The sequence below is a fragment of the Seriola aureovittata genome, chromosome 17 (genome assembly GCF_021018895.1).
Source record: "Seriola aureovittata isolate HTS-2021-v1 ecotype China chromosome 17, ASM2101889v1, whole genome shotgun sequence".
Classification (NCBI taxonomy): Eukaryota; Metazoa; Chordata; class Actinopteri; order Carangiformes; family Carangidae; genus Seriola; species Seriola aureovittata.
The window spans coordinates 14,143,060-14,165,784 of record NC_079380.1 but is presented as its reverse complement, the minus strand read 5'-3'; the positions used below and the strand labels follow the sequence as shown (position 1 = coordinate 14,165,784).

At 39.2% G+C, this 22,725-nt stretch overlaps 2 protein-coding genes, 1 long non-coding RNA gene and 1 other non-coding gene across 4 annotated transcripts; 1 reads left to right on the top strand and 3 right to left on the bottom strand.

Annotated features, from left to right (window-relative positions):
* Nucleotides 1–383: 383 nt before the first annotated feature.
* On the top strand, nucleotides 384–11,798 carry sdr42e2 (short chain dehydrogenase/reductase family 42E, member 2). Its single transcript, XM_056400633.1, has 12 exons — nucleotides 384–744; nucleotides 1,627–2,071; nucleotides 3,315–3,410; nucleotides 4,608–4,665; nucleotides 5,081–5,199; nucleotides 5,331–5,406; nucleotides 6,600–6,682; nucleotides 7,701–7,838; nucleotides 8,099–8,164; nucleotides 8,673–8,736; nucleotides 8,853–8,926; nucleotides 11,058–11,798. Exons 2-12 carry the CDS (start codon nucleotides 1,634–1,636, stop codon nucleotides 11,295–11,297), a joined length of 1,452 nt encoding a protein of 483 aa, XP_056256608.1. The 5' UTR covers nucleotides 384–744; nucleotides 1,627–1,633; the 3' UTR covers nucleotides 11,298–11,798.
* LOC130184641 (uncharacterized) lies at nucleotides 9,393–11,073 on the bottom strand. The gene is made up of 2 exons (XR_008830028.1): nucleotides 10,427–11,073; nucleotides 9,393–9,620 (listed from the first exon to the last, which is right to left on the bottom strand). It is a non-coding gene; the product is annotated as an uncharacterized LOC130184641 (long non-coding RNA).
* A 401-nt stretch (nucleotides 11,799–12,199) lies between the features above and the next one.
* Nucleotides 12,200–12,281, bottom strand: trnal-uag (transfer RNA leucine (anticodon UAG)). Its single transcript has one exon. It is a non-coding gene; the product is annotated as a tRNA-Leu (tRNA).
* Nucleotides 12,282–14,602: 2,321 nt separating this feature from the next.
* On the bottom strand, nucleotides 14,603–22,642 carry cdr2a (cerebellar degeneration-related protein 2a). The gene is made up of 7 exons (XM_056400842.1): nucleotides 22,398–22,642; nucleotides 20,365–20,477; nucleotides 18,628–18,776; nucleotides 18,368–18,535; nucleotides 17,153–17,467; nucleotides 16,691–16,973; nucleotides 14,603–16,516 (listed from the first exon to the last, which is right to left on the bottom strand). Exons 1-7 carry the CDS (start codon nucleotides 22,474–22,476, stop codon nucleotides 16,235–16,237), a joined length of 1,389 nt encoding a protein of 462 aa, XP_056256817.1. The 5' UTR covers nucleotides 22,477–22,642; the 3' UTR covers nucleotides 14,603–16,234.
* Between the last annotated feature and the right edge of the window lie 83 nt (nucleotides 22,643–22,725).

Sequence of the window (22,725 nt, the reverse complement as noted above, 5' to 3'; positions counted from 1 at the left end):
AGGCAGCTGCAGGTAAAAAGCAGAAACAAAGTGAAAATCCCTTTAGATATGTAGCGTTTGGGGTCCAGTAGAACCTGTGTCCTAAAAAAAAAAAGACATACTTAACACTTAACATTATTTTATTGGCTTGACACATAATAACTTTTCCTAATTTTATAACAACTGTTTATAAACATGATTTTGACCTGATGTCAGCTGTACTTTTCAGGCGCTACCCTCCAAAAACCTAAATAAGTCTATTTGGATTTCTGCTGTTGGAGTTTTAGGCTGGGAGTTTGGGTGCTCTGGCAGTAAAAGTGAGTATAACATCCTGTATTCACTGTCTGTAAATTACTTTTTGGTAAACAAAATAAATGTATGTTCAGAGGATCTGGACTAAAAAACACTTAATTTGTTATTAACAAATAAAGACTAGATGGAATTGAAACCTCTAAATGTAAATCAATCCAAGTGTCAATTTGAGCATCCCTCATAGTAAATATAAAGAGTAAATATATCACATCCTAATTTGAAAAAAAGTACTTCCTTTTAAAAGGGCGCTTTGACAATCAAAATGGAGCTGCGCGCTGCAGCCAAACATTACGGTAGGAGAGTCTCCAGGTACAGGTGCAGGTGATTGACAGGTGAGAGAGGTGTCGCATCAGGAGGCACCGCGAGGGCAAAGGGAAGGTAGCCTATAGACTGGATTATTTCATGAGCCTACAGGCACTGGTATGGATGTTAGAGGTCGACGGGAACATTAAGGTAAGTTCAGTAATAATAACTTAGTTAATGTTAGCATCATAAACTACAAGACACGTGATGCCGATCAGATCTTCGCATTGGTTTGTTCATCGCTTTGACTTTTAAATGTCCCTGTAGCTCATCTGTTTCAGAGGAGAACACAGGAGAGATCCTGATTGAATATGACAAGAACAGAGGTCAGAAGTTCTAGTGATTTTATACCTGATGACAACCAGTAAAACCTGTTGGGTAACCACTGAAATCTCTATTGGAAAATAAAATTCACAGTTAATATACAGTGTCCTTATAACGCAGTGATAGATTTTTTAGCTTACAGCTGTTGAATATTGATTGATTAATTCATTCTTATATGATTCATGAAGATGTGTTGAAATATAGTCTCAGTTAAAGTTGTATGCAAAGTTTGATGTCAACACCATCAGGTTGGTAAAATGTGTTAGAAATGAAAATTAAAAAAAAAAAAAAAAATACTGTTGTTCATTAGTTTGATATACATAATTAACATGTTAATAACAATAGTGTATTCTGTCAATTTTAGTGCTTTTAACAATTTTCCCCTTTTTAATAACCATTAAAAAACAGTGATCATTCATTATAAAACTCATGTCATGAGGTTGAAATACACAGAACCGAATTTTAAATAATAGTGGAGATCCCAAAGTTATATCTCAGGCCAAGTTTGAATGAATTGTGTATAAAAATGATGCAAAATCTGACGGGATGGTACAGCCATCAAAAGTCTTCTAATTGTCATTTGTGTGTGTGTGTGTGTGTGTGAGAGAGAGAGAGAGTGAGAGAGAGGGAGATTCATTCTTTACAGGTCAAACTTTAATGATATTAAAATAATGAATAACCAATATTTCCCCTCCTTCAACCCTCCAGGACGTCTATGGAGCTGTGTGGTCCCAACATGAGTGAGAGTGGAGGCTCTCTGTGCCAGGTGAAGCAGCTTCCCTGCCACAGCGTCCCCCTTTGTCGCCTGCAGGCCGGTGGACATCACATGCACAACCTCCCCCACCTCACCCACCCGCCGTGGGCCAACCACCCAGCCCCAGCCGTCGTCTCCAGCCCGGCTGTGGCCGTCCGACACAGGGTAAATGGAGCCACGGCGGCCAGCTGCAGCGGCCCGGACTGCACGGCCTCTAGACTGGAGGAGGAGGTGGCACTGGCCCGGGGTACCTCCAAAGGGAAGGTGGTGGTGACAGGAGGAGGGGGATATTTTGGGTTTAGGCTGGGGAGGGAACTGGCCCGTCAGGGGCTGTCAGTGATCCTTCTGGACATGAACAAGCCTCCCTGTGATGTCCCTGATGGTGCAATCTTCTATCAGGTATGGGACAGTGGAGAGGGGCCTGACTAAATCCTGCTGTGTCTTTATAAATTTCCTCTATATTTCTGTTTTTCCAGTTTTTCCTGCATTTCACCCAATAACTTTGCCCCTCAGTGATTTAGTACCAGCCAATACTGTTACAGTCCAATTGTATAGGACACACAACAGTGACAATGGTTACGCAGCCATACAGTTGTGTTTATTTCTTTTTCTCTGGCATATGCCAAATAACACTGTCCCTTCACTTGTAACATTTTATAAAATTTTTGCACAGACAAGCTGCCATCTAAAGTAAAGGCCTAATACCTGCCTTATGGTTTGATTGATAAACATCTGACTTTGTGAACAAAACTGCAATTTTTGTCACACCTTCAGAAATATTCTTCTCAACCGTAATTCACAATTATACAGAATGTGATAGGTGTATTCACCCTATTCATTTGCAATGAGCTAACTCTACTACATGTTAATTAATATCCTGTTACTTAGTACATCTTCCTTCACGCCCTATGGGGGTGGGGGGGTGGGGGGGTCTCACTGAAAAGTCAGTTTTCTAGTCTTGTTTTAGTTTTTAGTTTTTAAATTATATTAAAAACTTTTATTCTAGTCTTTTATTTAATATTCACATTTGCAAATAGAGAAAACTCAAATGGAACCTGACTGTAAATTCACCCCCACTGACTGACACTGATACCTATATGGGACCAAATATTTATTGTCTCACATTAAACATGCAAAATATTTTTCTTAGTTTTTTAATTTCTGCCTTTTTGCAGTGAAAACTGGTGCACTGAATTACACAGTACAATATACTTACACTGCTCCCCGCAGACTTAAAATTGACTCTAGTGTTACCTTGCATCAGCCAGTATCAGTCTGTGTGCTGGCTGGAAACAGACACAGGTGAGTGATCTGCCTCAGAGTGCCAGCTGCTGACTGGGTCAGAGAGGGTGGAGACATGATTCAGGTTTCACCTGCAGGCCTCATGGCACACTTACCTTAATTATAACTGTCCTTTCATGAGATAGTTATTGATGTATTGTGACACTTAAACTGCTAATGCTGTTTTGAGAATACACAGTAAATGTACTACAAGTCTTAATAACAAATCATTGTCATGGTTAAAATCAATAATTTACTATCACTGGACCACTTTATGTCTTCTCTTATGGATGGAGGTCAAAGTCCGACAGATGTCTGCAGAGTTGGTTTAATTAACTGAAGGTAATTCTCTCTTTCTCAGAGTGACATTCGAGACTATCCTTCCCTCTATAAAGTGTGTGAGGGAGTCGACTGTATATTCCACACAGCGTCTTACGGCATGTCCGGACCAGAACAGGTGACTTCCCTTCATGTGTTCTGTAGCAGCTTCTCACCACTCGATCATTCAAACAAAAGTCCGAGAGACAGAGGTTCTAAAAATAGACAAATTTCATTGAATATTTAAGTGCTGCAAGGTCTGAACTTATATTATCTTTAAGGAGATGTAGCCTACAGAATTCAAATGTTATTGAGTGCATGATTACTTAAGCTTAATAATGTACTTACTGTAAGTAGTTCTCTGGAATATATATATATATATATATATATATATGTATATATTATTCCGCACATTCTTCTTCCTTGTCAAAACCTGGCACCTACATTGATGCAAATTCAGCTGCTAAAAGTTTTGTGGGAGATTCAGGTGTGTTATGCTAGTAGCGGCTAATGTTATCGCAAGCAGAGAAGATTTTGTAGTCCTCAAGCCAGAGCTGACAACCTTTTTTCAACATAATGACAGACCACTGACTGTTACTGATGAGATTTATGTTATCATAGTTTGTACCTGACTGAGACTTTATTGCACCAGAAAATAAAAATAAGGAATGTGTAGGTTTCCAGTGAACAAAGCCGTAGCCTAATGCTCAAATCAGTCTCTACTTCTTAATCCACTTCGAAAAAAAATATAAATCCACTTCAAAATATCCACAGGACCACTCCGTAAAGTTGAGCTGTTTACTTCAACACAGAAGAAAATAATATTACAGAACGATATCCATTTCCAAAGGTATTATCAAATTCGAGTGACAAAAAGAGAAGTCAAAAAACTGTGTGGCTCCACTCTCTGCTTGCCTAACCTACCTGATCTCACTCCCCTCCCCTCCCCTCCCCTCCCCGAACACCAAAGCACTTCAGGTGTGAAGTAATTAAAAGCGAGAACCTTATTCCTTTATACTCCAAACGTAACAAATGAAATTCTATATATTTTAAACTCTTCACACACCCATTTTATTGACATAGACAAACAATTAACTTACATTGTGGTAAATATTGTAAATATGAACTGTAAATAATTCAACCTGTAAATAATGTAAATAATCCTTAAATTTCTTTTATCAATTACTATATATTATTGTTATTCCATATATGAAATCAAATCAATTTGTCCAACATCAATTAACTGCATTTAGGCTCCTACAGGATGTATTATCTACAGTATAAGAAAGGGTGTAGTTATGAAGTGACATTTTTCTGTCTTTCTCTTTGCCTCCAGCTGCGGAAAGAGCAGGTGGAGTCAGTCAACGTTGGAGGGACGAATAATGTTATAAACGGTAAGAATATATACAGTCGCTGTCATTCTCAACACCATGCAACTCACATGTGTTGTCATAGATCAATGAAATGATTGCTGAGACTCATTTGGACACTGAAAATACTTAAGATCCCCTCAAAATTTGCTTCCAATGGGCAACAAAGTCCACAATGTATTCCAGTGTTTATCTGAAGTTAATATGAGGCTTCAACGATCTGAGTTAGACAAGTTACTCTTTTTGTTACAGTCTTTCCACTGCAGCTCAGCAACAAAGCAGTGCCCAAAGACTTTACCTTTGGATGATATCCATTTGATTTGATAAATCCTGGCTGCTTTTTTTTGTTGTTGCACAGACTGAAGGCACATTCAGAAAGTTTATTTTTAATCTGCACACCACCTTTTATTGTACCAGCATTTAATGTGCTGTATTTCAGTCTGTAAGGAGAGGAGCATCCCCCGGCTGGTGTACACCAGCACCATCAACGTGGTGTTTGCGGGGAAACCAATTGAGGATGGTGATGAGGATTCGGTGGCGTACGTGCCCCCCGACGTGGTGGGTGAAAAGGATAGGACCAACTGTAGCGTTACTAACAGCAGATTTTTACCCATAAATTATTCTAAATGTCGCATCCACTAATTTAGCACCAAATGTTGGGATGAACTGTTTGTGTCTTTCTGTTCCAGCACATTGACCATTACTCCCGAACTAAAGCGATTGCAGAGCAGATGGTCCTCTCAGCCAACGGATGCTCCCTGAAAGGTGTGAAACGATCTGTATGTGTGTGTGATGACGGCGTAATCACAGGGTTACATGAAAAGTGTGTAATCACAGGAGACCGCAACTTTATCGTTTGGTTTCTGTGTAATAAATGTTTTTGTGTGTTTGTTTGAAATGGCGACAGCGGGAGAGACTGAGTCAATGGTAGCTATGGAAACTCGGCGTGCAATCCAATACAGGCAGTGACACCGGTTTCATTTTAGAGCTGGACAAAACAGTACCAAAGAGTGCAGCAGTCATGTGACGCCAGAAATAATGTCTCTCTCTCCCTCACACAAACACACACACACACACACACACACACACACACACACACACACACACACACACACACACACACACACACACACACACACACACACACACACACACACACACACACGCAATCTTCTAATGCATTGTAATGGGTTTTATGTCAGACTGCGGGCTTTACATTAACAGGTGTGAAGCCTCTCACTCCCTCCTTCAGTGTAACCCTACATCCTATCAGTGACCATCACCTTATACATTCAATCAAGCTTAGAGCAGGGAGATGTCTCATTATATGCTGCAGGTTAAAGTTGATGTATCTGTGACAGGAGGATGCGGTTTAGGGTTTTTTTTCCACTGACATAAAGAGATAAGACATTTAGTCGTTCTCTACTTTTGTACTATTTTAAGGTAGTTTGTACTTTATTTGATTTTATCCTACTTTATACTTCTGCTCTACAACATGTCAGTAGGGAATATTGTACTTTTTACTCCACTAGATTGATGTGAGAACTATAGTTAGTTTTCAGATTAAGATTTTCCATAAAAAAAAACATGTGATTATCTTATAAAATTACGATGCATCATTAAAAGACCAGTAGTTTCCAACCTTAGTGAAATTGTACAAAAAAAAGCAGTTGAGGCCTCTTGTTACATATTTTAGATGTGACTGAGTGATGGTTGCATTTAAATACACTGTCCAAATAGCTACAGTTCCAATATGTCAAAAAAGTAAATATTAAAAATTAACTTTTTAAAAATGAATATAAATATGTGAAGCACTACATTGTTTTTTGTCTTTACTACTCTGTGTCTCTTTTTAGTGCATCAATGTTAACTATCAAATCAGAGTAACAAAGTAATCATGATATACTGTATCACTCAGGGCATATTTAGAGAAGGTTTGTATCTTGTGTCTTTTAAAGGAGGAGAACTGCTGCAGACCTGTGTCCTGCGACCGTGTGGCATTTATGGACCAGAGGAGAGGAGACATCTTCACAGGGTGATGGTGAGGGACTGACACAAAGAAATACTTATATATTGTCTTATCATAAAGATAAATTTCTTTTGTGTTGGCACTGGGAAAAAAGAGGAAAATCTTGCAGCGTCTGAAGCCTCCCTGGCAGAGTGTGGTCCAGCCTGAAGTGTTTACATTATTCATGGAGCTCTCCAGGCATCCAGTTACAGCTTCCTTTTCTTCCAGTCTTTCCTCTACGAGGCACCAGTTTGGGGTTTATCGTCGGCCAAGTGGCCACGAGGGCTGACTTTAATATTCAGCAGGTCAACCTGATTCTCTAGTCTGGGGTTAATTTGTACAAAGATGTGTCTACTTATTGTTCCAAATCATTAGAATACCATACATTTTGATATTTAGGACATTAATTTTAGTAGTAAAAAAGTTAAAAAGCTGCCAGGAACCCAAAACACATAAAAAAATGACACAGGAGCCTATACAAATGTACAAATCATTAGTAGCAATAATCACTGAAAATATAATTGCAGAACACTTTTCTGTTGTAAAATATATTGAACAAAGGGGTAAAGATGCTTCACACTTGCTTGGGTAAATACTGTTGCTTTGTAACTTGATTTCAATGACATCTCTTAGTGTGTTTTATCTCTCAGCTGCTGAACAGCTATGCTAACATCCCTGGATGTTGTGAAGATGAATAACATGAACTATGTTGTTTCTTGCAGGAGTGAACTTTAATTTAAGTTTGACAAAAGATGAAGTAAAAGGTGGGAAAATGTTCCCTGTCATAGATTAACACAAGCACAGTGTGAAAACCAAATAGGCATGTATCAAACCCAGTCGTAGGAAACAAATCTACAAATGTTTGCTTTAAAAGAGTTATATGCTGATGATATAAAACATGCTTTCTGCTCTAACCTGTCATTGGTTAAAGTATTATTTTAAGGTTAATTCTCATTTATTAACAGAAAGAAATGTTAAAATCAGAAGCAAAAAAACACATTTGGCACATGAAAACTGTCCACTTTCTCTCCTCCATCTCTCTTTGTCTCAGGTGAACGTGGAGCGGCGGTTGTTCAGTTTCAGGTTCGGGGACCCCCAGGCCAGGATGAACTGGGTACACGTAGACAACCTGGTGCTGGCTCACACTCTGGCAGCTGAGGCTCTCACACTGAAGAGGAGCTGTGCTGCTGTGAGTCACACCCACAGATTCATGTGATCACACCACTTTGAACTATAAAACCACACAGGGTCAATCAGGCATTAACAGATTATTCCTAAATCTTTTTATATTTACCTAATCAGTAACCACTTAATGACTTGAAAACTGATTAAATTTAACTGAAGGCCGCCGGATAAAAGATGAGTAGTGGTTGTCTTTATCAACTATTCTGTACAAGAATAGAGACCAAAGATGGGTTGAGTAACAAATTCTTTTCTGTTCTTTTGCAGAGTGGACAGGTCTATTTCATTAATGATGGAGTTTCAGTCAATCTCTTTGAGTGGCTGACACCTTTGGTGAGTTAAAGGATAAGGCTGTTGATAATCTGTGTTTTCCTTACTGTCTCCCGTGGAGACACCAAAACCAACAATTAACTGCTTCTGTTAACAAGTGTTGTATGTAGCTTATTTCTCTGTGCCATAGATCTCCATTGTTGTCCAATAAAAAACCAAACATTCAAAATCCCATTTTGCTGCTGGAAATATACTCACTAGAACACCAGATGTGTGTTAATCCGCAGTTGAAAATAGTCCCCATCAAAAGCACTACTGATGCCATTTTTAGTAACAATTGCTAAAAAAGCTGTGTGTTTTAGAAAATTACTGAGACTTTATCTATATATTGTGAACTATTTTGAAAGATTTACATCCTCAGTAGAAATTAGTGGATTTGGGGCTACAGAGTGTTACAGAGAGCATTTGTCTTATAAAATTTCAAAGGTATTTACAGATGAATTGAAATGTATTTAGTCAAAACTAAGCTGAATTTACCTCACTTTGTTTTGCATTACTTTTTCGATCGCAGTTTGAAAAGCTGGGCTACAGCAGACCATTGATAAATCTCCCTGTTTCACTGGTCTATTCAGCAGGTAGTGCTCCTCCTCAAAAGTGTGCTTCTTTTAAACATCCTTTATGCCATAATGTTTTTGAATGTTTGCCAAGTTGTTACTACCACTGACTATATATGTTTATCCTCTGTGTCAAGCCATCCTGGTGGAATACTTGCATGTAGCTCTAAGGCCGGTGGTAACAGTGCCTCTACTTTTTACCAGAAGTGAGGTAATTATTCTTCCTCCTGTCTGTGTCTTTAAAACATTTTTTTGCTTGTCGGGCTTTCAATGGATTCTGGGGATCTTGCCTTTTCTGCTCCTGAGCATGTTTTTAATCCAGTTTTTGAAATGTCATATGTCATTAGTTGTCCGACCTGAATGAACTCTGTTTGAGATACATTATAGATCATGAAGATGTGAGTGTGTAGTGTTTGAGAATGCATGCATGACTAAATGAAAGTATGCCTTGTGTGTGTTGGAGATTTAGTTACCTTCTCACTAATAAGTAGATTCTTGTTTAAGTCTCTCCCACAGCAGTGAAGACAGACTTCATTAGGTATTTTCCTATCTGCCCCCCCCCCTGCTCTCCCCTCCCTTGTCTGACGCTATCTCTTGTACATGAATTATGGAAAACAAAAGTGAGTCTTGAATTATTAAAATTATTAGCAGATAACAAAATCTCAAAGCTCTCATGGTCACTGGAAATCCTTTAATACTATTTGTTGATCTGTAGCTCTATTAAAACACAGTAATTATACTGTATCAGGCTGAGGGCCTTTACGATGCATGCCAAGGAGCCTCCGTCGCGGCCTGTAAGGTCCTCATGAATGAGTGATGAGGCAGAAACCAAAGCTGAGTGCCGAGGGCCTGCACCTGGAGCTCATGCTGTCAGACAGCTGCTGGCTGGGGGATGGATGATTGTCCTGTGAATAAAACATAAACTGCTGTGGGTCAGAACAGGAAGTTCAAGATGAAGTTTACAGGAAGTGACCTCAGTACGGTGGCTGTTGTCATGGTGAGTGGAGTCGGGCAACCGCTCAGCTGGGCTCAAATGATCCTGTCAACTCTCAGGTGAAACCATTGCAAGGCATGCAGAGGACTTTTTCCTCTCTTGCATAAATTCCAGCTCTATAAATACATAGTGAGAGATGCAGTTTCAAATGTCATATCAACTAAAATGTAAACACTGCAGAGAGCTGCACCAAGGTTCAGTGCTCAGCTGTCTTGTCTTGGCGTGTTCAATAAGTTTAAAAGATAAGTCTGGTGATATTCTATATTATTCATATCCCACAAAAAGATCAAAACCATCCTATAAATAAAGTACTGTTTGTGTATCCACAGCCATATACATATCATAGACCAGAGATATACTTGCTTTTTAACCACGGGTAATTGTTCACGTACTTGCCTTTGTACTACATGCGTTACTGACCGTATAATCCTAGAGGGCACACCAGAGAGCCCTGATCGGATACAATGTATGATGTAATCAATAAACATGCCAACACTCGAGGAGGTTACTATTTTGGTAATTCTGAAATCATAGTCTTAATTTCTAAGGATGTTCATGACTAACTCTCAAAACCAATGCAGGATACTTGAGGCAGTCATAATGCACACATGGACATGCAGTTAAAAGCGAGTATACATTAGCTTTACTCCTTTTTGTACAAGACCTTTTAAAAACATAATTGAACCACAATGTTGCACTGTGTGACATTTTACTTACCATAAACACAGGAACTGTTTATTTTGATGTGATCGCATCCTCACCATCCTGCTGCTGTAAATAATCACCAATAATCAGTAGGGCATCAAATGTGTATTAGTCCACAGCTCAAAATAGTCCCAAACACCAATGCACCCTGTGGTGGATGGAGTGCTTGTAGTGTTTCTAAATGTGACGTTATACTGGTAGATACAGCAGCTATGCACGAGGCATCATACAAGAGATCTCTGAAGATCTTTTGTAAAAGGTGTGTGCTGACTGAAGCAGTTTTACATCATAAGAGAAGTGACTCTCGGGAGGATGGAATGCAGGAAAATTGCTTTAAAGAACTATTCTTCTCTCATCGTCGTCTGTTTGAGCTCTTTAATCGCTGAGTGTACTTCACATGCAGATACCTTATCCCCGGGCAGTAAGAAGATGCAGTAACCGGAGGCATCCATCAGTCACATGCTATCAGACTGTAAAACCAAATTTGCCAAATTGAGGTTAATCTGAACCATTAGCCTGGCAGAATGTCCTTTAACTTTGTCTGTTGGCCTGGCCTTCTCTGCATCAGCTGAAGAGCTTCATATAGATGATTTCTGTTGTGATAAAAACTTATGTGAAATTATAAACGTATCATCCATTGCAGGTTAGGAACATTGCAGTAAGCCACACTTTCAAGATCGACAAGGCCCATCGAGAGCTGGGTTACTGTCCGAAGCCGTACAGCCTGGCAGACTCTGTGGAACAGTACCTGAAGTCCCAAAAGCCTTGCTCCACCTCACCTTTTTTCAACCTCTCCTGGACCTCACAGCACCTCATCCTGCTGCTGCTGATGGGTCTCATTCTGGTGCTACTAATGTTATCCTGCATATTCTGTCAGAACTAAACAATTTTTGCAGTACTGGATGGATGGCTGCACTATAAGCTGTCTCAGGTATTGTAATTTAAAATAAGACACTTCACTTGTTTGTTAGGAAATAAATTGTTTTGCTTCTTTTTTTTTCTCATGAAGGTGATGGTTTATTCTCACCACAGATGACAGATGTAATAGAATATGCCCTAAAATAAGTTTTCAAAGTTCAAAGTTATGGAATATCCCTTTGATGTAAGTACATGTATTATCTCTCCACCTTATTGACATTGGTATATGTGTATCTAATTTCAAAATGATGAAATTACCGGGCTGCTGAAAAGTATTAAACTTGAGTTGTGTTGTCTACAGTTGAAGTTACTATGATTTCATTAAAAGGAAAAAATACATAGCTTTGTATTACAGATATTCAAATTTTAATTGATTGTATGTAAAGCATGTTACCAGTTTCTATTATAAAGATTTGTTGAGATTTACATCTTTAGAATTTAGTATTTAACTGGCAATTTTGTAAACTTTTAGAAATAAAAGCATTGATAATAAATGACAATGACCGTTTTATATCTAAAAAAAGAAAATTAATTTATAAGTTCCCTATTTCGTCTACTCAAATGAAAACTTATAAAGAAAGGTAAAACTTTTTCCCTGAAAATATACGAAATGAATAGAAAATGCTGGGCAACACATGTCATGTTGAGGATGAGTTGGTGTTTTAGTGCAGGCTGCCACAAGGGGGCGTACTTGCACTGCCAAAAATGTTCACAGCGGTAAGCACGCCTAACGTGTAGCAGTAAAAACGACCACGGGGCATCACGATGGCGTATATGTGTAATGTTTTTCACATGGCGCTGTGGACACAAAGGGTCTGCTGACGTTGTTTGATTGTATTGAGACATCTCAGTAAAACTAAACGTTACTGGCAGCGGTGGGATTCGAACCCACGCCATCGAAATGACTGGAGCCTAAATCCAGCGCCTTAGACCACTCGGCCACGCTACCTTAACGGCATGTATGATCGTGTCTCGCTAAATCAATGTGATTACAAAGATTTAAGTCGTACCTTAAACGGTCTACGGTTTAAAATATTTTTCTTCTATTTCTTCTCTGTTCTCTGATTAAAATACGTAACGTGACAGGTCTGCCAGTGGGCTTCGTGTGAGTAGGATTATACCTTACACAGAATATAAAACATTAAATGTATCTAAACTGTGGCATTTTATAAATCACTCCCTATGGTTTCATCGATGATTTTACTTAAGTAAAGCAGAACGATGTAAAAAGTACTCCATTACAACTAAATGTCGTGCATTAAAAAGTTCAAACGTAATAAATCGCGCATGGTATGAATACACACATGAAATCGAGATAGTAAAAATTATTTGGTCCGGATCCAGCCCGGGGCCACCAAAAAATCTGCGCCAGATCCGTCGGTGTCCTTTGGCACAACGGGGCTAGTTTCAGTGTGCATCCGTTTTTTGAGTCCGGGTCAGAACTGGGCTGGTTCCGGGCCGATGAAGAGTCTTTATGGGGATCCAGATCCCTACTGAATCCGGCCCACATTCGGGTCGGATCCAATGTGGATCTGGGCCAGATCTGGATCCAGGATCTAGTCCGGAATTCAGCAAGATCTTGTCCAGTCTGGCACAGATCTGAACTGGATCTGGCCCAGACTTGAGGTAGATCTGGTCAAGTCTGGGCAGCTCATTTTGTGTGTATTTGGCTCCAATATGGATTTTATGATTACTCAATATTACAGCTGAATAAAGGGTAGTAACATACATTTCTAAAATTTCAATGGTGAGGAAATAAATGTCTTGCCACTAATACTCAAAAGTGATAAGTAACTTTAAGAGAATGTTTCTGTCTGGTCAGTTTTAACATGAAGCCTTTGAATAACAAAATAGTTCTAGCCTTTTGTTATTCAAAGGTGTATAGTTAGCAAAATTACAACTTTATACTTGAAGATAAATAAAATTGTTCTATTGAAAATATCCTCCATGGGACTCTTTTTCAGGAAGTCCATAAATAGTATGCACATCTTTGGATATTTGGAAATTCCCTTAACTTTTTGTTCTTTTCCCTACTTCTTTTCTTTTTCGATTTTGTTTTGTATGTTGGACATATCCCAATAAGAAAGATACATAATGGTAAAAAAAAAAAAAAGAAAGAGAAAAATGAAACAAATAAATTAGCAAAAGTGAACTCATATATGCATAATCACAGGGTTGCATTATTACATTTTAATAGGCTATATGTTTTTATATGACATTTAATTATTATTATGGATGCATTCATTTGTAAGCAGGATTTCAATGTTGTTAGGGGAAACTAATTTCAACTATTTGATTTGCCGCTGGCTAAATAAATAATCCATAGTTAAATGTGGATTATGGCAATACTCAAGTATCCCATATCTTTCAGTAGACTATTGTAAAGTAGTTAGTTACATTCCACCACAGTCCAACACTTAATAGCCTACAATCCCTGAAAACATCAGTAATCATTTATCATTTTGGATATAAAATATTTATTTGATGGCATCCAGTGATTTTGTAAATCACTTTTCTCTCAGTATAAGAGAGGACATTATGAGTGCACACAGACGGTCACTGTTGGTTTGAACTTGTGGTTGGCTGGCTGGCTGGCAGAGCTCCAGCAGCAGCCACACATAGGAATGTGTGGAGGATTTGCCCTGAGTTTGAGTCAATTAGGCACAGTTTCCATTTGTGACAGTGGCCACCTCCTCTGTCACCAGCAGTTGGTTTCATTACTTATATATAGCTAATTTGACAGCTAATCTATACCTTTTGTGAATAAATTTTTGTTGTATTTGGTCTAACTCAGACCTCTGCTGTTTGCTTTGCTGACGGCTGTGTATGTATGCTTATGATCTTGCCAAGACTTTAAGCGAGTGGGGTATGCAATCCCCTTGTTTGGAGGTTTAATGGATTTGGTGCTAGTTGAAAGCAGGGTGGGGGAAATCTCAGTTATATAAAATCTAATTATGAAAAGAGACAAAGCCCCATTAATTGTTTGCAGGGCCACAGAGTGCACTGGGGGGCAGATGTCTTGCAAAATGAGGAGACCTCTGGGTTTCACTACTGTTGTGTGTTTTGATTTGACTGTTTCTACAACACACTGCAGCATACAGATAGCCATTACATTTTTTTCCATCTGATGAAATTTTATGATTATACACATAGAGGGAGGACAGGTTGAAACACCTCAGTACACTGGAACTCTGTAACGATGCTATCTCTCTTCCCACAGCACTTATCGTGGTGTTGTTATAGACACTGCATACGATAACAATCAACAGGTTCCTGCATCAGTGTTTTTACTGGTTAGTTGCAAGCAAAAACTTATTAGTCATCATGGAGGACACCTATAATCGTACAGTGATGCCTTCTGCAGCAATATACAGTCCACTTCACAGCTTCAAAAACAACATATTGCTAAATGCCAGCTATGTTTAGTACAGCAGCATTGTCCATTAAGCATCTTCTCTCTCATGAGCATCACAACACATGGAAAGCGAGAGTAATGACAGACGTCACAACACGATTTTGAACTCAGATCTGCAGTTTCACTGTGGGCCAATAACAGCTCCGGTCCTGAACATTTAGGATTTTTGAGAGTTCCTATAATATCTATCAGAATCATTTTGCTTTAGAATGAAAGGGCTATAAGAATAAACAGTTATTGACTTTTTTCTGTTGTTTATGATAACCTGACCAACACAATCTCTGTTGCATACTGAGAGAGGTTAAAGTCCAAGTCAAAAGGAATATTATGACAATTCGAGGCACAGGAAATTGTTTATAAACAAGGGAACATTTCTTTTGTGCTTTCCATTTACTTCTGTATTATTTTTTTCTCAATCAACCTTGTCAGACAGAATATTTACAACCACAGAAAAACACCTTATTGTACATTTGATTTCACTTTCAGTCAGTCTTGGCTGATTAATCTAAATATTTAGCAATAAAGAAAATAAATAGCATTTTATCTTCTCTAAACTTATTTTAAAAAAATAAATAAAACATCAAACTGTGATTCTTTCATAAAAAGTGCAGGGCTGTTATGTGTACTACTGGCATAAAGACACTCATTGCAGCCCAAGCTTTGCACAGACATGAAAACAGAATGCATCGACTGTTAAATACAGTATTCCAGTGTACACTGAAATTTCTCTGGTGACATTACAATGACCCTTGACTGGTGAACCAACTATTACCAACTTACAAAAACCACCTCACGCTAGCTGTTAAGCTATTTATCATAAACTCCTGAGTCTTTAGTTATTACATAGCTACAGTTTTTCATCCTATTACAACATTCCAACATTTCTGTTCATATAAGTCATATATAACAGCTATGTCTCCAACTTACATCAAAAGGCTAACAATATTCAATGTGTGTATTTCTCTTCCAAACACCAAATAATCACAGGGTTAACATTATATAGACTGAATATGACACTGCAGTTGGACATAATACTTGTAGATTTGGAGGTCAAATTACACATTGAAATGTACTTTTTACTAGTCTAAGGATCTGTTAGTACGTATTAATATAACTATAAATATTTCCTTATACAATACTTCTTTATTATCTGTAATTTTCTGTATATTTGTTAGTGTACTTTGGAATGTATTCATTTGTCAAATCATACAGCTGCTTTATATAACAAGTTTTCTAACACTTCATTTTTGATAAGGACGGAATAAATGGAACAGTGCTGACTGACAAAGTATAGGTGCGTCAACATGACAGGAGATAAGAGGATTGCAGCGTGTCTAAGTCGCACAAGGACTAAGCGTGCTTATTGCATTTGCACCCACTGGATATTTTTATTGCAAAGCCACCTCAAAGTTTCTTATTTGTCAAAAACTTTCACAGACACAAACGAGTGCAAGCCCCACGTCCCATAAAGATGAATCATACAACTATTAGGCGGAGCTGGAGAATTTACTCTCCCTGTCTGGACGTTTGCTGTCACCGAGGTCCTCTTTGGTCTGTTGGATGCAGGTGAAGATCTCCTTGAAGAGAGCCTTGTACTCAGGCTGCTGGCCGTCTTCCAGAACCACTGTCAAATCAGACAAAGCAGCAGAGCTGGACAGGCGGCGGCGGGTCCGGATGCTCACAAAGGGACTATTGGATGTCTGGACGGCTTTATGGTTGAGTCCGTCTGTCGCCTGCTGGCATCGCTGCAGCAGCTCATCATATTTCACCTAGATAAGACAGACATATCTTATGGAAGTGCATTCATTTTCTTTTAAATATGTTCTCCTTCTTAATGGTCTACACTACTGGTAAAGGAAAAATCTTTAAGATTAAAAAGGGTCACACTGATCAAAAATAGTTCTCGTGCATAAATTGTACAAAATGTGCTATGAATACAACACCTGGAGCGCGCTGTACTGTGCATCCACCTCATTGAGCAGAGAGATACCCCTCTGTTTCACCGCCTCGGCTCGCCTTATACACAGCTGCTCGTGACCACGGCGAATCTCGTCTGGGTTTGTCGCTCTCAGAACGCTGTCACTGTTACACCTCTGTCGGCTGTATATTCTCTGCTCCTCATCATTTTCTACCTTCTCCTCTGTGTCACTCTGCCCCGGGCTGGCCTTTTCTTCTGAGGCGAAGAATACTGTATCAGGCAGCAGCAGCTGGTCTGGTCTTCTGACACTGGTGGGAGTGGAGGGGACACGAAGGTATAAGTCTCAAGAATCATGAGAAATTACACACCTGGAATTGGTCCATATTTGTGCTGTAAAATCTTAAAGTTGTACAATCAATTCAAAGTCATAAAAACATAGCCAAGATAAAAGAATTTGAACATAGTCCATACATAACTCAGTCCTAACCTCTTGGCACAGTCAGCGCGCCATAGAAGCCGCAGCTGTTCCACTTCGGCCTCCAGCTCCTTCTGCCTGGTCCAGCAGCCTGCCAGCAGGGACAGCCGCTGCTCCAAGCCAATGTTCTCCCTGGCTGTCAACTCATTCTCCTGCTCTGCAGCCTCCCTGCGGCTCCGCTCCGCAGCTATCTGGGCCTGAAGTGTCTGGACAGACCTTTGGAGAGCCACATTCTCCTCCTCTGGGTCTTGGCATCTGTCTTGGTCATAGAAAGAGCCCTGAGGCGACCAGAGTCCATCCATGTGCAGACTGTTGTGGGCTAGGTGCCTGAGCCAGAAACAGGTAAGTCAAGGACAGGTAATGCCAAAATATGTGAGACATCACTTTAAGAAAAACAAATATTTTTGTTAATCACACTGAGATCACTGTGCATCAATAGATGGAAAGAAAAGCGTATTAGTCATAAAGTATCAGGTCTGTTTCAAGGAAACTAAAAGTCATTATAGGGTTAATGTATTTATAAGGCAGTAATTTAACTGCATTACAAAAACCTTTTGTTAGACCACTATCAATATGAAAAGCATTACCAATTTCATCATAGTTTGTTATTAGCTGACTTCATTGTGTCACCTCACTACTAAAACCACCTTTGGGAGCTGCCATGATACATTTTCTGTATACATAAAAAAAGATTTGTCTCATAATTCACACATAGTCTGTTGGATTGTATAAGATTTTAGGGTAACAATTCTCTTCACAGCACACCAAATACATGGCATGAAAAGCAGCAAGCTAAAGCTACAGTGGCTTGTATGTATTAGTATGTCGCATGGGGGGTGTTAACTTGGATTATGTCTAAAGAAGTCTGGTCTGGCTCTGGGTGACCTGAAGGTGTCCAGTTATCATCAAGTAGCTGAAATAGCAGACGTATTATTTAGATACTTTTAACTACCCTTTTCTACTTTACTAATGTAAAGGAAGATAAACATCTAACCACACGGCCCCTGATGGAAGCAGATACTGTGTACATGAATATACACCTGAATATGTTTCTAAAAAATCTGTGTAAAAATCTTTCAAGGAAACTCTCAGTGTCTTTCTCACACAATACTGACTGGACCAGCCATGCAATTTCCTGTCTGGCAATAGTTTGTCTGTTACATCCTGCAGCTCTGCTATTGGCACTGTACAGGAGAGTGTGAGCAGTTACGCACACACATGCAATACCTGTCATGGTGTAAGTCATACAGCTCTTTGAGACAGGACACACTCTGTGCTCCGAGGCTGCGTCGCTGCTCTCTTTTGTTTCTCTCTGCCTGGGCAGTGTTGAGCTCATCCACCTGGGTCTGCAGGTCCTCCATGTGGGTCTGAAGCCCGTCTATGGTCTCTGTTAGACTGTAGTGGAAAGGAGGTTTATTGAATATTATCTTCATATATTAAGACTTTATGATGAACTGACTGGGTGAATAGTTTGAATAGGGACTAACCTATGGATCCTTTGCTGGGCCAAGCGGTTGTCCTGCACTAGTCTCCGGTTGCCTTGCTCCAGATCCCTGGCAGTCACGTCTAGCTGCTCATACACTTTGGCATGCTGGTCGTTCATCTGACGCAGCAGGTCCACCTGCTTCGTCAGGTACTGGTGCACAAGAGAGGTGATAAACATTTAAGTTTAATTTAAGTCTTCCAGGTTTGTTTGTGGTATCTCCAATAAATGATTTTAGTAGAGTTAAAGCAGTTGGTTCCAGCCTCTCTAATGTGAGGAGTGGACTGCTCTTCCTATATTGTTGTAGACTGAATATTTTGGGGGTTTTCAAACACGTCAGACAAACCTGACATTCAAAGTTGCTACCCTGTATCCTTATTTTTTTATATATCATAATATATATCATTTCATAGACAAAACAGTTGAAATAATGTACATATTAACTGATTATGAAAATAATCCTGTAACATGTTACTATCACACATTAACAGCACCGAGCCACACATGAGGTTATTTAAAAACTTTAAAACCATCCACAGAAAAGAAAGAGACAAGGATAGCATATCATGTCTCACACATTTTTACATTTGGTTTTATATCCCAGCCTGACACATTTTACTACCAAACAGACAATGGCTTCCTTAGAAGCAGAGAGTTGACAGTTGCGGGCCTGGAAAAGGACTCTGAACATTGGGGAAGGGAATGATAACATGAGTCTGTGGGTTATATTTGAATGGCATTTGACTTGCAATTGTAGTTATATATACTGAGTTACCTTTCTCTGGTGGAGATCAATGCAACCATTTGTCTAGTGCTTTTATAAATGTACTCAGCTCAGCCCTGTATTACAATACCATGCTCAGGTGTATGCACAGCTTTGAGACAGTCATTAGAGAAGTGAGTAAGACCAGCAGCAGACACAGCATGAGGACGAGGGTCACAGAGACGTATGGGGATTACCATATCAACCTCTATAAATCCTGAAGGCACCGGCCCTCTCACTGCTTTAAACAAATTAAGGCTCTTATCGTTGTTGACCTGCTGAATGCCATGTCCTCGGACTCAAATAGATCAGCACTGTCTGCGTGTGCCAAAATTAAATGTCTGAACACCGAAATGTAAGGCCTAATTGTGTTTATTTATAAGCTCTACCTGACAACCCACTCACAAACCAAGAACTGTGCTGAGATCCGAGAGTTTGGCAACCTATTAATTTAGGGAATCTAGGTTTGATCAGGCCACATGAAAATCTAAATTATATTGTGCATTTTATCCTATCTAGCCTGTTAATTAGTTGCACCTTAACAAATAAGAGCAACACCAAAACCTTAATTAAGACCTTCGTTACTTGAACAATACCCATGTAAATAACACGGTGAAAGTTTTCCTTTAACTAGATGGACGCACATCCTGCCAACAGGACGCACTGAGCCAAAGGCTCACTAGGTCAGACTGGTGAGGATTAGCTTCTACTCCATCCTATTTAAAGTTTAGAGAAATTCCCAATGACACTTCCCTTCCAGTGAAAGATCTTTTCAGATCCCTTTACACAGATTTTTCTCAATGAATTGTCTGCCATGTATACCCTCATGCATATAAAACTACATATATGCAGTAAAAATATGTATCCACAGATTAGACTGTGGATAGCAGAGGATATTGTATATATTAACACATGTTTTGCATGGTGAATTGAATACACGCTCATTCCTCTGATTAGTTCCTTCCTAACATTTATCACCTCTATCTCCTGCAGCTGCTCCTGGTTGGTGGAGTACATCTGCTGGAGTGCCTGCTCCAGCTCATGGTTCCTGTCGAGGAGGGTTTTCCCCAGCTCCGCCGCCAAATGGAGATCTGTCAAAGCACAGGGAAAAATGTAAACACAAGTTACAAGACAGTTTCAATGCCCAAACACAGGCAACTGATACAGACTTACGGTAGTGCAGTTCTCACACACATAAACACACAACTCATTGTCTCATAGTATTAGTATTTGGCTCGGGTGATCTCCGCATGCCTTGGGATCTCCTTGTGACACGCTGCCCAACTAAATTCTTTTTTCTGGATGTAATCCAGCAACAGTGTTGACTCCTAAGTGAGTACTTCTAATGTAGTAGTACTAAGTACCGTCAATAAAAATGTTTCATGCAATTAGTAGTGTATTTCCCAGGATCTTTAACTCAAACATGATGTGACCACTAAATAACAACCTGGAGGAAAGGGTGTTGCACAAACAGTTATCCATTGTGAAAAATACCTCACATTACTTCGAAAAATCTATTTGTCAAACAGCAGAACACTTTAAGTTTTACTCAGCTCCACTGAGGAATGCTACAGGAAACTGTTCCTGTCTGTTGCCACCACTCTGTACAACGCGTCACCTCTGTGTCTGGACAGCAGCTCTGGCTGCGTGAAGGTGCCACGGTGAAGGTTCATTCGACTTTTTCCTACAACTAAAACAGACTTCTCACTGGACATTTACTTGTCAATTTAAACATAAATGGGGTGCAACTAACAATTCAAATTTATTTAATTGATGTTCATTAATCTGCAAATAATTTACTTGATTGATTTATCTTTTTCAATTAGTTAATTAATTAGTAGAATAATGGTTTCAGCTGTATGATCTATCTGTAGTCTTTACTATATTCCACACATATTAAAAGATTTTGGTTCTAGTTTGTGCTCCTTCTATTGCATATATCTCAAATCCCCCTTTGTGGTCTTTTCAGCAGCACAAAATATTTGTGAAGAGCAAGTTTATCAGAAAACAATCAACACAGGACCAGTGACGGCCTCAGGAAATCCTGGCTACACAGAGCTCTCAGGATGTCTCAGCTTTTACCCCATGACTAGTGGAATTCTGTGTAACAAGGGGAGCCTATAGACTTCAATGTTATTTCATCCGTGGACATTGGTGGGAAATTCTTTTTCACAGCAGCACTGTACATCACAGGGAACATCAGCAATACACTTTGACAGGCAGAAATATGTGAAGTACAACAAAACAGCACACAAAAGCAACAGGCAAAACATGAAAACAACGCATGTAGTTCCCTCAGCCAGTCGCCTGTTTAGTTCTGCTATTGCTGTTAAGTACATTTACTCAAGTACTGAGCTTAAGTACAGATTTGAGGTATTTGTATTTTACTTGAGTGTTTCATTTTTGTACTACTTCAAACTTCATTCCTCTACATTTCAGAGGAAAATATTGTACTTTTTCCCATTATCTACCATTTACTACTAATTATCATTTGACAGCTACAGTTGTTTGTTTGTTTTCATTAATATTATACATTAAAAAATAGTATTATAAATTGATAAAATAAAAAACATTGTTAAAGATCAAACCAGATTTTTCAGTGATGACCTCTTGTGAAAAATCAGTGAAGAAGATGTTTCAGATTTCCCATCTAAACGTGACTGGTTGGCAAAATTTCACATTTCACAGCAAAAGGAAAGAAAAGAGAAAAGTTACCAGAAACAATTAAATTTTTTTGGCAGAACGTTGTGTATTTTTTCTTCTTTCCCACTGTTTTTTTTTTTTTTAAACTTATTTCTGTGAGCCCACTTGTTATTGTGTCATGTCATCAGTGCAGGGCATTACTTCAATAAAACCCATATGATCATCCACCGACAAGCTCCAACAAGTCTACAAATTTTTACTTAATAAAAAGACTGCACCATAACACAACTGATTATGCTGTCTGTGGGATAACCAGCCCTCACAGTGAGACAGTTAAGGGTGCGACCTCACAACAGTGCAGCTCTTACCGTGTTCAAGGTCCTGCGGGTCGTACCAAGACTCTCCATTCTTGTCAAACTCTTCCTCCAAAATCATGTCAGTTAACATTTTACAGCCGCGGGGCGAGCGGAAACTCCACCTGACAGAAACCCGACACACAGGTGTCTGTTAGTTTTGCAGCTTGAAGTTGTCCGCCGCCTACCGCCTTGTGTAGAGGAAAGTAAACTGCATCCTCCCGGTGTGAGAGGAGCGTTAAGTACGTTGTCTCTACAGCAACGTGGCAAATGTCTAATACTCGACAACATCCGGTAGATGGCAGATGTAAGACATGAATTATTTATAATAAAAAAAAATCAC